Here is a 13655-nt window from a genome sequence, read left to right on the forward strand (position 1 = left end):
GGACTAATTCTTCCTCCGTTACATGGGGCCGAATCAAGTTGATTGCATCCATGGGAATTGGTCCTGCTATGGCTTGCTGAAGCATTCCCATGATTACGTTCTGGGTGAGAGCCTGAGCTTGTACACACGCTGAAGCCAATGAGACATTATTCTGGAGAGATTGTACACCAGACATCATTAACTCTTCATCTCCCTCTATGAGTCTTTCCCACCCAGAAATACCTTACTTCTTAACTGCTGTTCCGCACTTAACTGTTTCAAAGATGCTGTTAATGGGGTTCCCATCTTTCCTATATTTTCAGTGGCATATAATAGTTTATTAGCCAGAATTTCTATGTTTGTGGCATCAACTAAAGAGATTCCTGTTCTTACAGGTGAAATCCAATCACTTAATTCCCTTTTTACTCTATTTACATGGTTGGCCCCTTGCCACATTCTTACCCATTCATCCCAACCCTTAAGGCTAGTTCCAATCAAGGGGGCGCATACAGGTGCAATGTGAGGAATATTCATGCCCTCTAAGTGGATTTGAACCTCCTTCCAAGAAGTCTGAGGTTGAAGAACCAAATGTTCTTGTTGATCCAATTTCAACGTATGGGGTCCTGAAATTGGGGTTCTTAAATGTCAGAGGGGAGCAAGGTTTGTGATCAGAGAGTCAAAATTTAAAACTGTTTCTTGTTGTTGACCCAGTTCCATTCTGTACAATCCGGGCTCATGGATCCCTCCGAAATGGTAATGTGCCCATAGAATTTAAACCAAATTGTTGGCATGAGCTTGTCACAATGTGTGCCCTTTAATGGAACTACCCAGTCTGGGGGACCTTGCTGAATCAGGTCATGTCCAGCTAAAGTCCAGTTCAGCGGTTCCCCATTTACTAGGAACCGTGTGATATTCTTGTCTGCTGGCGTGATCAGAGACAGCCGCAGTTCAACTCCGAGTAACGGAGGTGTCTGGGTTCCGACGACAATGATGACACGTAGGGGCATGATTGCTCCCCAAACAGCAGAGGAAACCAGGGCTACCCTGCACCTTCCGCCACCCAGGAGGCTGTCACTGGGTGTGTTTGAGGGTGTACGTCCCATTTGAGACCACAACGGCTTCCAGAAGAATGGGATGGAGTCTGGGGTGGTAACAAAACTTGAGTGACTCTCCGGTGGCACTCTGCGTGCGATTGGCAACGCTTTCCCAGGGGCAACTGGTAGCGACTCTACAGGGCCCGGGGGTTGCTCCCATTCTCATAGAATCCATGCATGTGGCACAGCAATTTGACTTCCTGGGCTCCAGCTGGCAAGCACCTCCAGAGGCTCAGAGGGATCACAGGTACAGCATAGAGCCTGGACCGCATTAAACTCCAAACACTTATGAACAGCAGGGACTGGTGCACCATTGGGATGTCATGGCTCGTGTACGGGACCTGTGAGAACAGAGAAGAGAGAACAAACTCCCACACTCCCCCCGTATATAGTGGGGGAGTCTGGGACCAATATTGCAGAGTAAACATGAAGCAGTGACCTACATGAGGGTGACCATAATGCGTCGAAGACTTCTCTGGCCTTTTCCTGTCTCAACATCGGGGTAGGCACTGACCAGACCACCTGACACGTATTTTCCAATAGCCCCAAGCCGTTCCTTCTTGCTGGCAGGATGGAGAAGACAGTTATACTATTCTTTGAGGGTCAGGTGGTTTACCCTTCCACTCTTTGAGCTATGAGGAATGAAACCATTTCCGCCAGGGTTTCCCATTTTTTCCATTCAGGATTTCTACCTGACAAACGGTGGGGCTGGCCCGATTCACAACAGAGCAGGGGCCATCCCAGGTGTGTGTCACAGAGTGCTCCTTTGCTGAAAACCTTCTGTCCATCACTGGTTGGCCTAATACCCATATTAAGGAGGTTTTCCCCAGCCTAGTTTTTTGTCCATGTTTTGCTGTACTATGCCTAGCTGTGCTGCCACTCACTTGTATAAAGCAGCTATCGTCTCTGCTAAGGTTTGTACCCGTTCATCTGTTCCCACCTTCCCTTCCCAGGCACTAGGCAGCTCCACTCCCAACCACCATCTTTCAGGCGTGCGCATTTGCCTTCCAGTCATAACTTCAAAGGGAGTGTACCCATGTATCGCCTTAGAGCCATTAAGATGATTCATAGCTTTTCATCCCAATCCCTCCCTGAGCTCTTTTCTTGTTTTTTCAAAGCTTCCTTTAGTGTGCGATTGGTTCATTCAACTTGTCCAGAGGATTCAGGGTGTCCAGCTATGTGGAAACAGTGCTTAATGCCGAAAGCCTTACATAGCTCTTGCAGAACATCTTCCACAAAATGGGATCCCAAGTCTGAATCAATGACTCTGGGAATTCCCATTCTTGAGAAAACCATGTTAAAGAGGTGCTTAGCCATGCCCGAGGCAGGGTTGCTTTTAGTAGGGATGGCTTCCATCCATTTGGAGAAGGGATCTACTATTACCAGCCAGTATTTATTCCCTCTACTGATGGTGGGTAAAGGGCCTATGTAATCTGTCTGAATCCGGGACCAGGCACCCTCTATTCTTTGGTGCCCCAATGCATTTTTTTTAACCTGGCAATCAGTATTAACCATGGCGCACTGCAGACAGTTCTCTTACCATTGATCTCTATCTGCTTTCATGCCTGGTCACCACCCTGTATCTTTAACCCTATTTAAAGTATCCTCTTTTCCTCTATGCCCTTGCTCATGCACAAACTGAATCAGGTCCCTCTGTACCTGGCTGGGGACTATTCAGTGCCTTTGAACACCTGCATCCACTGTGGGATCTTTCCCTGTCCTGGCTAAGGACTGGATTTCTGTATCCCCATCTTGAAGGGTACTTAAGCCCAAGGTATCTATTCCTTTGCCTAAAGTTTTTCCCCGGGTAGTTCCTGCCTCTATTTGTTCTACCTGGTCTGTGTCTCTAGTGTGGTTCCTAGTAGCAGCAGCTTTGGCTAAGGCATCAGCTCTGTTGTTCCAATGTGCCTCTTCTGAGTGATTTTTCTGATGCCCCTTTGTGTGAGTCACCCAGGTGTCAGTTCTTTCCTGTTCATCAGTGGGTCTCCTCCCGGAGATCCACCGAGGACTTATAACATTTACTGATGCTCTGGTGTCCACTAGCAATTGGGCAAATATCCCTGGGTTCCCCACTGTAGCCCTCACAGTGGGTCTCCCCCATACATTGCACTGAAGGCTTGCGATCAGCTTGGGAGGCCCGCGGTGACCCGGGCACCCCTACTGCTCAGCCGACTCCCTCGAGAGACTCCACTCAGAGGAGGGGGCAGGGGTCTGGTTTTGACAGGGAGTGGGCGTGGGGAACACACTCCATACCAGGGCAGTGGGGCGGCGGGGGGCTCCCTGCATTAACTCTATTCTCCACATGACCTGAGACAAAGCATTAATCAGGATGCTGAGGGGCTGACAATCATATTTTCCCATATCCTCTCCTAAATTCACCAGCTCCATCTAAATCACGTTCCTAAGGCTCTCCTTGGGTCGGCGCTGCCCAGGGTTGTGGGAGGCAGTGGGGTTATCGTTGGGAGGGCGACTGGAAGGGTGAGGACCATTATTCACAAATTTAATGGCCTGTACTGGCTCTGAGATAGTCTTTTTGCTGATTTGTCTTTTTAAGACGCCAGTCTCCTGTAGCAAGTCCCCTGCCTGTTTGATTTTTGCTGCTAGTTCACTCCAGGTTAGGTGTTCTACATCCACAGCCCCCGTGGTCAGTTTTGTCTGAGAATTTAGTCCTGCATAAGTGCTCTGTACTAATTCGGGTCCCTGATAATGGGAAGTGATAATCCCATTAACTTCTGTCTGGGGGAATGAATCAGAGAGAGCTGCCAGCATTTTCTTTCCAATTAGGTAAGATTCGGGGGCCTCTCCTGGTTTCTGCTCTTCCATTATATATAGTTTCTTGCAGGAAGATGCAGGCAGTAATATTTTGAGAGCACTTATCATGCATTCCCGGGGCCCAGTGGCAGTCCGCTCCCAAGAACCTATGCCGATGTCCAGAGCATCCGCATCACAAGGAGAGGTGCATAACTGAGCCAATTGGGTTAAGTCCATGCCGTCAGCAGAGGGGTACATTTGCCAAACACGGGCCAGCCATGCAACGGCTGTGTCACGGCTCAGTGGCCCCAGTCTCTCGGCAATAGCCTTGGCTTGACTAGGAGACCATCTTACTGTGTCCGTGGTGAGCTCCATTGTGGGAAGATCGGCTCCTGCAACTATGTGTTTAACCTCCCTTGTGGAAACAGGGGCAACATTATGCCTGTGTGGCCAATCAGGGTTGAATGGGTTTTGGGGGTCAGCATCAGACGCTTCTCTATTTTCCCAGAGGGCTGCAAATCACAATCCTCTCTCAACCTTACAGCCGCTACCACCCCCTTATGGGCACTAAGTTGGGCACACAATTTACTAACCTCACATGCCTGATGTCCTGCTGCTGCCTTGACTGCCTTATTCTCATCTGCCAGGAAGCGAGTTGCTGCTTTCGCTTCTTCTAACAACATTGTTTTGTGTGTTAACTCTTTCGTATACTGTTCTGCATTCCTGCTGGCCTTGTCTCTCTCCTCTTGCGTATTTCTACATAGAGTCACCGTCTGAAGCTTTTCTGCTATCAATTCACACCCATCTGTCTCACATTTGTTCAAACGCTGCTGTAACTGCTTTTTCTCCAGCTCTGGTTCCTGCCTTCCCTTTACCATTTCAGCCATGTCCGGACATGCATCAAATAATGCCCAGGCAGCGGCCGCATCCTTTGCGCTACCCCGTGGCTTAAAGGTTCTGCAATATTGTTCAAAGCTCAGGCTCGCTTCGGTCAGGGGATTCTCACCCTTAAAGCATCCGCTTTCCCAGGGGCATTTCCCCTTCTTCGTTACCCATCTCTCTAACCTGTTGGTTTTCTCCTGTCTCAAGCGAGCAGCCACGGGGGTTTTTCCAGCCATCTCTACTTCCCTGATCTCACTAATGATCCCTACCAAAAGCTCTTTCACTTTCACAAAATCTTTACTTTTAAGGCACAACTCTTTAACTCCTTATTGCATGGTCCTACAGTTATTCTAACGATTCTTAACTTAAAAGTTACAGGATGTTACCAAATATTCTGTGAGAGGGAGACCTCGCTAAAGGAGCTTAGTCTGAAAAAGGAAGAGACAATCTGTGCCTCAGTTTTCCCATTCCGCAGCAACTACTCAACAAGTACCACATGATTAGGGTCACATGCTGCCCACATTCCTCCACCGATTTGTTACCAGATTTGCCCATTACTTTGGGGTACGCTCATTTCTTAGGTTTACTCTTCTGGGGGGAGGAGGCGGGGGGTCTGTACTTCTATCAATCTACTGCTTGTGTCACTTGTGTTCTCATACGGAGCTCTACTTCTCCCTGCTGCAAGTTCCCTCTCCGTGGAACTATCCTGCATGACCTCGGTTCCCCAGGCTGGGTTCTTCCAGCCCCCCCCCCACAAAAAAATTAATGGAGATATCCTATCTCCTAGAACTGGAAGGGATGGGTCATTGAGTCCAGCCCCCTGCCTTCACTAGCAGGACCAAGTACTGATTTTGCCCCAGATCCCTAAGTAGCCCCCTCAAGGATTGAACTCACAACACTGAGTTTAGCAGGCCAATGTGCAAACCACTGAGCTATCCCTCCCACCCAATCAGTTGCGTACGTACACACACACACACACACACACTCTCTCTCTCTGTCTCTCTCTCTCTCTCTCTCTCCCTCCCCCCCTCCCCTCCCCTCCCCCAAGCTGACCCCTTAGATGTCCCTGGACTCAGGCTGGGTCAAGCAGCACTTTCAAGCTGCCACCCTCATATGTCCCAGGTTCAGCACGTCCCTATCCCCACTTTCATGTTATAGTTGTTCTGGTAATAACCCACTTGATGAGCAAACCCCAGAGGATTTGGGGGCATTTCAGAGATCTTTGAGCTGAGGTACAAGGAGCGTTGCTGCAGAGTGAATGAGGAAACCAAAAAACACCCAGGAGGTGGGGGAGAGAGAGAGAGTGAGAGGAGCAACCAGCTTAACCATGAAAGTTATCTATTGCTGGGTAATAACCAGGGGAGCCAAACAAACAAAACAGTTATAATATTAAATCTAACTTAAATTTGATTGCAAAAGTAAGGATTAGAAAACCATAACTGACCACAGAAGTCAGGGTCAGAAGGGTATGCATAAAGAGAGAGAGAGAGCGCTGGGTTCTCACCACTTTGTGAAGCTTGAATCAATCAGGGATCCCAGGTGGTGGTGGTAGCTGAGGGTCTGGAGTGCTGGAGTCAGGCAGAGCCTCCAGCACAATCAGTCAGGAGAAGATGAAGTCCCAGTGGAACTGTTGCAGATGTTGGATCCAGGCATCAAAACACTTACTTGAGCGTGGGTAGGCGTCTTTGAAGGGAAAGAACAATGGTTCAAGGGAGAACACTAGATTTGTTTATGGGTAAACTGGTGGCTCAAGGGAGTATACCAAAGTTGTTTTGTTGAGGTTAGACAATAGGAACGGATCTTTCCTGGTTTTGGGCGGTGTTCCTTGGAGGGAGCTCAAAATACAATTAGGGAGCTTCGCTATTTTGGATGTCAATAAAGGATTTATTACTAGAATTGGTCTGATAACTGCTGAGCTGGGTGTGTGCAGGCGGGTTCATTAACATCTGGAGCAGAGATTCCCCATCATGCCGTGCTTCCCTGCTTTTCTGGTCCCAGAGTTCCATGCAGTTCTTGCCTTGGAATCTCTGTCCTCCATGCTGTATGCTCATGGAGATACCTCCTCGTCCCATCTTCGATGCAAATGGGGTAAGAGGAGTTTCCTTAATTCTGTCACCCTTGTTCCAGGGGTTTAGGTCTGTCTCCCATGACCTTTTCATTCCTTTTGGTAAGTCTTTCCTCTGAATGGTTTTGATTCAAGCAGAGGCTGCAGGGAGAAGGTCTTTCATGAGTCAGACAGGCTGGGCACTGCACCCTGGTTCCCCAAGAACACAGAGCTGCTAGGTAACATGATAATGTACATCTTTCTGATGCTCTGTGGCCTGACCTTCCTCGCTGGGATGTTTTTGAATGACTACATCATCTTCCTCCCTGGCTTCTTCATGGAGAGGATGGTCAACATCTTCTGGTTCCTCAACTTGGCCCTGCTCCTCCTTCTCTGGGCTCAATAGATAGATTGTGGCAGGCAACACTTAACGGTGAGGATAATTAACCACTGGAGCAATTTACCAAGAATTGGGATGGATTCTCCATCACTAGCAAATTTTAGATCAAGATTGAATGTTTTTCTGAAAGATAAACACTAGGCATAATTTTTAAGAAAATTTTATGGCCTGTGTTATCCAGGAGGTCAGACTGCAGTCTGAGCACAATGACCCTTTCTAGCCTTGGTCTCCGGGGTTCTTTCCCAGATCTGGGAAAGAGAGGGGCTAGTGGGTCAGAGCAGGGGCACTGGGCATCAGTCCCAAAGATTTTATCATCTAAACAGGCAAATGCAGGATTTTTTTACAGCATCGGAAACTCCGGGTCTGAAGTCCTGGCTTATAGGCTGGGAACTGAACTCCTGACCCCAGAGGGCCGAGTCTCCTTAATCCTGTGGCCAAATGTAAATTGGGGGAAGTGGCAGGTTCTGGTTCTCTTTCCTTGCTGGTTCCTCTTTTCGGAAAAACAAAGCCAGAATCGACGTTAACACTGAGGCCTTTATTGTTTGCCTCACACAGGATTCCATCCAAGCTAGGTGATAGCTCTGGGAGGGGAGTGGGGTCCGGTGAATAGAGCAGGGACTCCTGGGTTCTATCCCCAGCTCAGGGAAGGGGAGTGGGCGCTAGTAGGTTAGAGTGGGGGGGGATGGGACCCAGGACTCCTGGATTCTATCCCCTGCTCAGGGGAAGGCAGTGGGGTCTACTAGGTTAGAATGGGGGGGGGATGGGACCCAGGACTCCTGGGTTCTATCCCCGGCTCAGGGGAGTGGGGTCTAGTAGGTTAGAGTGGGAGGGATGGGACCCAGGACTCCTGGGTTCTATCCCCGGCTCAGGGGAGTGGGGTCTAGTAGGTTAGAGTGGGGGGGATGGGACCCAGGACTCCTGGGTTCTATCCCCGGCTCAGGGAAGGGGATTGGGGTCTAGTGGGTTGGAGCAGGGAGGTGGGGGTTGGGAGCCAGGACTCCTGGGCTTCTATCCTCAGCTTGGGGAAGGGAGAGGTGTCAGTAGACTGATCATAATGGGGGCAATTCCACCTCTGATCTACTGCTGTCCTGGCTCTTTCTGCGGAGGTTGACCTGGGTCTCAGCCTCACAGAAGGCCATCTGGAAGGCCAAGACCACAGAGCGCCACAGCGTGTCCTTGCAGCTCCAGCCCATGAAGGCATACAGGGCAGGGTTGAGGCAGCTGTTCAGGTAGGCCAAGGGAAGCGCGACATCAAGGAGCACCTGTATTGCTGGATTCACCCCTTTTGCTGACATGGCCAATAGGTTAGAGAGGTGGTAGGGGAACCAGCAGAGGAAGAAGGCCGTCACCACGGCCACCATAATCTTGTAGGGCCTGCCAGAGTGCACCAGATGGTTCCTCATCAGTTTGGCCACCATGACTCCGTAGCAGGTCAGGATGACGGCCAACGGCACCAAGAACCCAGCAACAAAGCTGGTGAGCACCATGGCCTGGTGTCGATGCTTCCACAACATGGCCACCTCCTCGCTAGTGAAGTTTCCCATTGGGATGTAGTTGTTGTAGCAGATGGTGTTGTCCCCTTCAAGCGGGAAGCTCCTAATGTCCCGGAAAATTATATATGGTGCACTGAGAGCCAGAGCTGCAAGCCAAACAGCCACAGCCACCCAGAAAGCCAGCCGGGGGGAGCGGTGGTTGTGGGCCCAGACCGGCCAGGCCACAGAGACACAGCGGTCGATGCTGATGATGGTGAGGAGGAAGACACTGGCGAAAAGGTTGAGAAAGGACACTGCACTGTGGATCTTACACAGTGTCTGGCCAAAGGGCCAGTGGAAGTTCAGCGCTGCATAGGCCACCTCAATGGAGAGAAAGGAGGTGAAGATGAAGTCGGCCACGGCCAGGTTGAGGTACCAGATAGAGACCACCGTCTTCGTCATCCGGAAGCTGGTGATGAAGATAACCAGGCCATTGCCCGTTACTCCGAGTAGGAATCCCAGACCGAAGAGGATGGCAAAGAGAACTCCTATCCATCCACGCTGGGCTCCATTCTCTTCTCCGTCCTGGTAGGGATTCCTGAAGGTGCTGTTCACATATGGAAAGGTGGGGTGGGCCCAGGGGAGCTGGAAGGTTGTGGTCTCCTCCATCCTACAACATCCAAACCCAGATCCACTGTCACTGTTAGTGCCGGTGGGACGCGAGAGCAGGGGGTTAGCAGAGCTGGGCAGAATACATTTTTCCCATGCCACAAATTTTTGAAACTTTTGAAAAATTGTCCCATCCTGAATTGGAGACAAATCTTGAAATCTCAACGTTTTCATGAACCAAAAACCAAAAATCGGTTCAGGACAATCATAGATTCCAAGGCCAGAGGCACCATTGTGATAATCGAGTCTGACCTTTACAATACAGGCCAGAGAATGTCCTCTAATTAATTCCTGTTGGAACTAGAGCAGATCTCTTCAAACCAATCCCACCCTGCTACCAAAATTGCCCATGGTGGAGAATCCACTCTCATCAAAACCCTCCGTTCTGATCATTTCTAAATGTGGCATTTTCAATACCACCTGCTTTTTATTTCTTTTTAATTGTTTTTACAAATGATAATTAGCTTAATTGTTCCCCCCCAAAAAACGTGTTCTGAAATAATCAGATTTTTTCATCTGCAATGTCACAACTTTTTTCCCAAAAAACTTTTTTGGGTCAGGAAATTGGTGACATTCCCAGAAAAACATTGATGTCAATGAATCAGCTGTTTTAGACATAAAACCATCTTGTCAAAAGTTTCCTGACCAGCTCTGGAGATAAGTAGAGTGAGACAGGGTGAAAACCATTCCCCCTTCTTCCCCTTGCAGAGGGGGTGGGGCATTCCCTTTCCTGGGGGGCGGGATATCCCTGTTTGTCTCCTGTAGGGGTGGAGCTGCTTCCTCCCCGTCTCCCCTCACCCACAGCACCTGCTAATTGGCAACCATGTCCCCACGCCCTCCGCTAATTGGCCACATCTCAGTGCTACTCAATAACTGTCTGCAGGATTGTGATGAACTGGGACTATTCTTAATGTGGTCTTTGAATGCTGAGAGGGGAGTTTGGCTAAGACGGTCTGCATTGGGGGATGGGAGACTGACCGAGGGAGGATATCTGAGCATGTAATGTGAGAACCCAGGAAGGGGTTAGAGGCCAGGTGACACCTTTGCCTGGGAAACTGAACAAAGGCTGGAGGAGGAGATGCTGGGGGAGTGAGAGTGTCAGAGCTGGCTGGTGGAATGGCTGGGAGGCAGACAGAGCTCTGACCTCCCAAGGGGGCTGTGGTGCCCTGGGACCCCAAGATGCACCTAATTGCGGGGGGGAAGAGTCCTGTTGTCTGTGCCTGCAAGACCTGTCTTGGACTGTATTCCTGTCATATAAATAAACCTGCTTTACTGGCTGGCTGAGAGTCATGGTGAATCGCAGGAAGCCAGGGGTGCAGGGCCTTGTGTCCCCCCATACTCCGTGACAAGGATATTGAGAGATAAAGGGGGGGGAGTTTCTGGGGCAGGGGTTGGTCTAATCCAATTCTGACTAGACCAATCAGTGGGGGGTAGGAGAGAGAGGAGCCAAACCAGGCCATACCCCCACAGACCAAAGTGGGGTGCAGCTGTACCGATGTGGGAATAGGGATGGGGTGGTTGTGTGGTGTGGGAATAAGATATCTCCCATCCAGGGCTGGAGCAGCTGGGTGTTGGGGTGGTATCTCCACACTGGTGGGGATATGGGGCCAGCAGGCTCCATTCACAGCCAGCCCCCAGGGCCTGCTGGTCCATTCCCAAATCTTCCCTGACTCAGCACAGCCCCGACCGCACCCTCTGCAGAGCCATGGCCCTGCCATCTACCTGGGGGATCCACTAGCTCTGTCGAGGGCAAGCTGGGGTATTGGGGGACTCCTCCCAAGAGGGACCATGCCTGGGGAGGGGAGCTGTGAGGGACCCGGGGCTGAGTTGGAAGGATCTGAGCCTTTCCTTACCCAGGTCTCAGAGGGACGTCTCTCTGTGGATCCCTAGAGCGGGTCTCCTACCGTGGCCCCAGCAGCTTGCACTCTGGCCAGGCTGGGAAACTTGAAGGGGTCATGGGAAAGGGGAAGGAGGAGAAAGGGTTTGGGTCTGGGGCTGCAGAAACACATCTGGAGCAGCCTCAGCACTTTCATTTCCTCTGGTGATTTGTTGCTAGCAAAGGGATCAGACAGCTTCTCAGGACTGCCCTGTGCTCCCCTCTCTGGTATTGTTCTAAGTTCCCTGTTTACTTTTTATCACGCCCCCCACCCTCCTTAACCCACTTAGACCCCACTCCCCTCCCAGAATGGGGGAGAGAACCCAGAAGTCCCAACTCCCACCCTCACCCCTGTTCTAACTCACTAGACAGCACTCCCCTCCTACACCATGGGTGAGACCCCAGGAGTCTCGACTCTTTCAAGTTCCATCCCTGCTCCCTTTACACAATCTCAGTGGTATAACAAAGTGGGGGATTTTCTGGGTTTTTTCCTTGTTTTTCCAATGGTTTGCATGCAGACGGCGTGGGACTCGGTTTCCCTGGGTGTTACTGGTTTAACGAGGTGATGGGAGAGGGAGTTTGTTGTTACAGAGGACCTGTGATGGAACTGGGGACCCCAGCCAATGGCCTGGAGAATGGATACCCCAGCAACTGGTGACCTGGTGACCTGGTGACCCGGAGGCCCAGCTCAGGAGTCACAGCCAGTTCTGGCCAGTGGGAGGACAATGGGTTGTAAAGAGAGGGCCCCAGTGACCTAACCAGACAGTTACAGCCAGAAGGGGCCAGAAGACAGAAGAGAGGAGAGGAGGCCCAGGCAACCCTGCTTACCTGGCTAGAAGACAATGGACACAGGTGGGGCTTGGGGCCGGTGAGATCAGATGCCCAGCGGGGAAGCAGGGGGCTCTGGGCTGGAGAGGGGGAGCAGACAGAGCCCACCTGGATGCAGGGGAGACTTGGATGTGCTGTGCTGAGGGAGGCCAGGCCTGAGGCCCTGAGAGTTTCCTGTGCTGTGTTCAGATGCTCAATAAACCCTCATGTTTTACGCTGGCTGAGAGTCGCTCTGGTCTAGAGAACAGGGTGCAGGGTGGCATTATTCCCTCTGGGAGTGGAGGCCCCGGGGGCCAGAGCGAGTGGATTCCCTGAGGGGGCCCATGGCGAGAGACAGGCATGCTAAGGCTCAGAGAAGTGTGGTTCCAGGAGGCGGAGGGGCTTAACCTCTGAGAGAGAGAGAGAGAGAGTCGGTTCCCGAGAAGGGCTGTCGCACTGAAGGGGGTCCCCCCCCATGGACTGCACGGGGCCAAGAGGAGGCACGACCTGTGAGTCTGTGACAAGGGGCAAGAAGTAACCCCCTCTGCTTCTCCCACCCCGCTTGGATCTTCCCCCTTGTCTCTCTGCTCTTCTTCTACCTACCAATCCTTCAGGAACTCAATTCTCCAGCTTAGCCTCATGGTGGAGGCAGGGATACCAAGCTCTAGGGCAGCGCAAAGGAGCATTTAATGAAGAAGCAGGATACCAGTTTATATAGGCCTGTAGTGAGTCGGTATTGGCGAACCGGGAAGTGGGCGGGCTCACCCGGAGGCCACAGTGGGCGGAGCCAGGGAGCTCTGAGCCCGCCCCTCGGGGTCATGCGGCGACCCGGAAGTATAAAGGCTGGCCCTCAGAACTCAGTCAGGCCCCAGCCGCTGAAGAGACCAGACGTCTCCAGCCTAGCTCGGGGTTGGAAACCTCTGCGGCCTGGGGCGGCCGCCGGGAGCCACCGGGCCTGCCCTGCGCCCGCTACCCAGAGGAGCCACCGGGCCCGCCCTGCGCCCGCTACCCGGAGGAGTTGCCGGACTTACCAAACGATGCCTGGCCTGACGAACCCATGGTTCAGGATCCCCCCGAGTTCGACACCGGCCCCCAGGGAGGCCCCGAGGGGGAGTGCGGAAGTAGCCCGGGGGCAGCCGACCCCAGTCTGGCGGCAACATTGCCAGAGCCGATGTCAGGGTGTTGCGGCCAGGATCCTCACTGACTAAGCAGCGGGCCGTCTGCCGCTGCTAGGGCCCCGGGCTGGGACGCCGTGGAGTGGGAGGGCCTGCGTCCCCCCTGCCACCCAACCCGTGGGTGGCCGTCTCCCCCTCTCCCAGGCCTGTGGAGACTCACTTTATACTGTACTCAGCCCTGCCTGAGGGCCTGAGCACCTGCCCCAGCGTTTGTTGCCCTGCCCTGACCTAGGGCCTGGGCCTAAAGACTTTATACCATTGCTCAGCCCTGACTGAGGGTCTGAGCCCTGACATAACATTGGTGTCCGGGCTTATCGTCCCGGGCTTATCGTGTCTCTCAGGACAACGAGGACCGATGGGGAAACCCAGCTGCTGGACAGAGTGCCCCGCCCCAGTGTGTAGTGAGTCAGTGTGGCTCCCCGGCGCCCGGAGAGGGTCGAGCCCCAGCAAACTCTTGTACAAGGCCCATGGGTCTGATCTGGTGTGGCGGGGTGAGGGGGGACACC

The 13655-nt window shown here is 52.1% G+C and overlaps 1 protein-coding gene across 1 annotated transcript; it reads right to left on the reverse strand.

Moving 5' to 3' along the window:
• Positions 1-8095: 8095 nt before the first annotated feature.
• Positions 8096-11231, reverse strand: LOC117869781 (chemokine-like receptor 1). Its single transcript, XM_034756874.1, has 2 exons — positions 11145-11231; positions 8096-9292 (listed from the first exon to the last, which is right to left on the reverse strand). The coding sequence occupies exon 2, from the start codon at positions 9289-9291 to the stop codon at positions 8200-8202; it is 1092 nt and encodes a 363-aa protein (XP_034612765.1). The 5' UTR covers position 9292; positions 11145-11231; the 3' UTR covers positions 8096-8199.
• Between the last annotated feature and the right edge of the window lie 2424 nt (positions 11232-13655).

This window comes from Trachemys scripta, chromosome 24 (genome assembly GCF_013100865.1).
Source record: "Trachemys scripta elegans isolate TJP31775 chromosome 24, CAS_Tse_1.0, whole genome shotgun sequence".
NCBI lineage: Eukaryota > Metazoa > Chordata > Testudines > Emydidae > Trachemys > Trachemys scripta.

Bases quoted from the DNA above. Each gene is read 5' to 3' on its own strand.
- LOC117869781 (XM_034756874.1), bottom strand. From the start codon at position 9,291: ATGGAGGAGACCACAACCTTCCAGCTCCCCTGGGCCCACCCCACCTTT.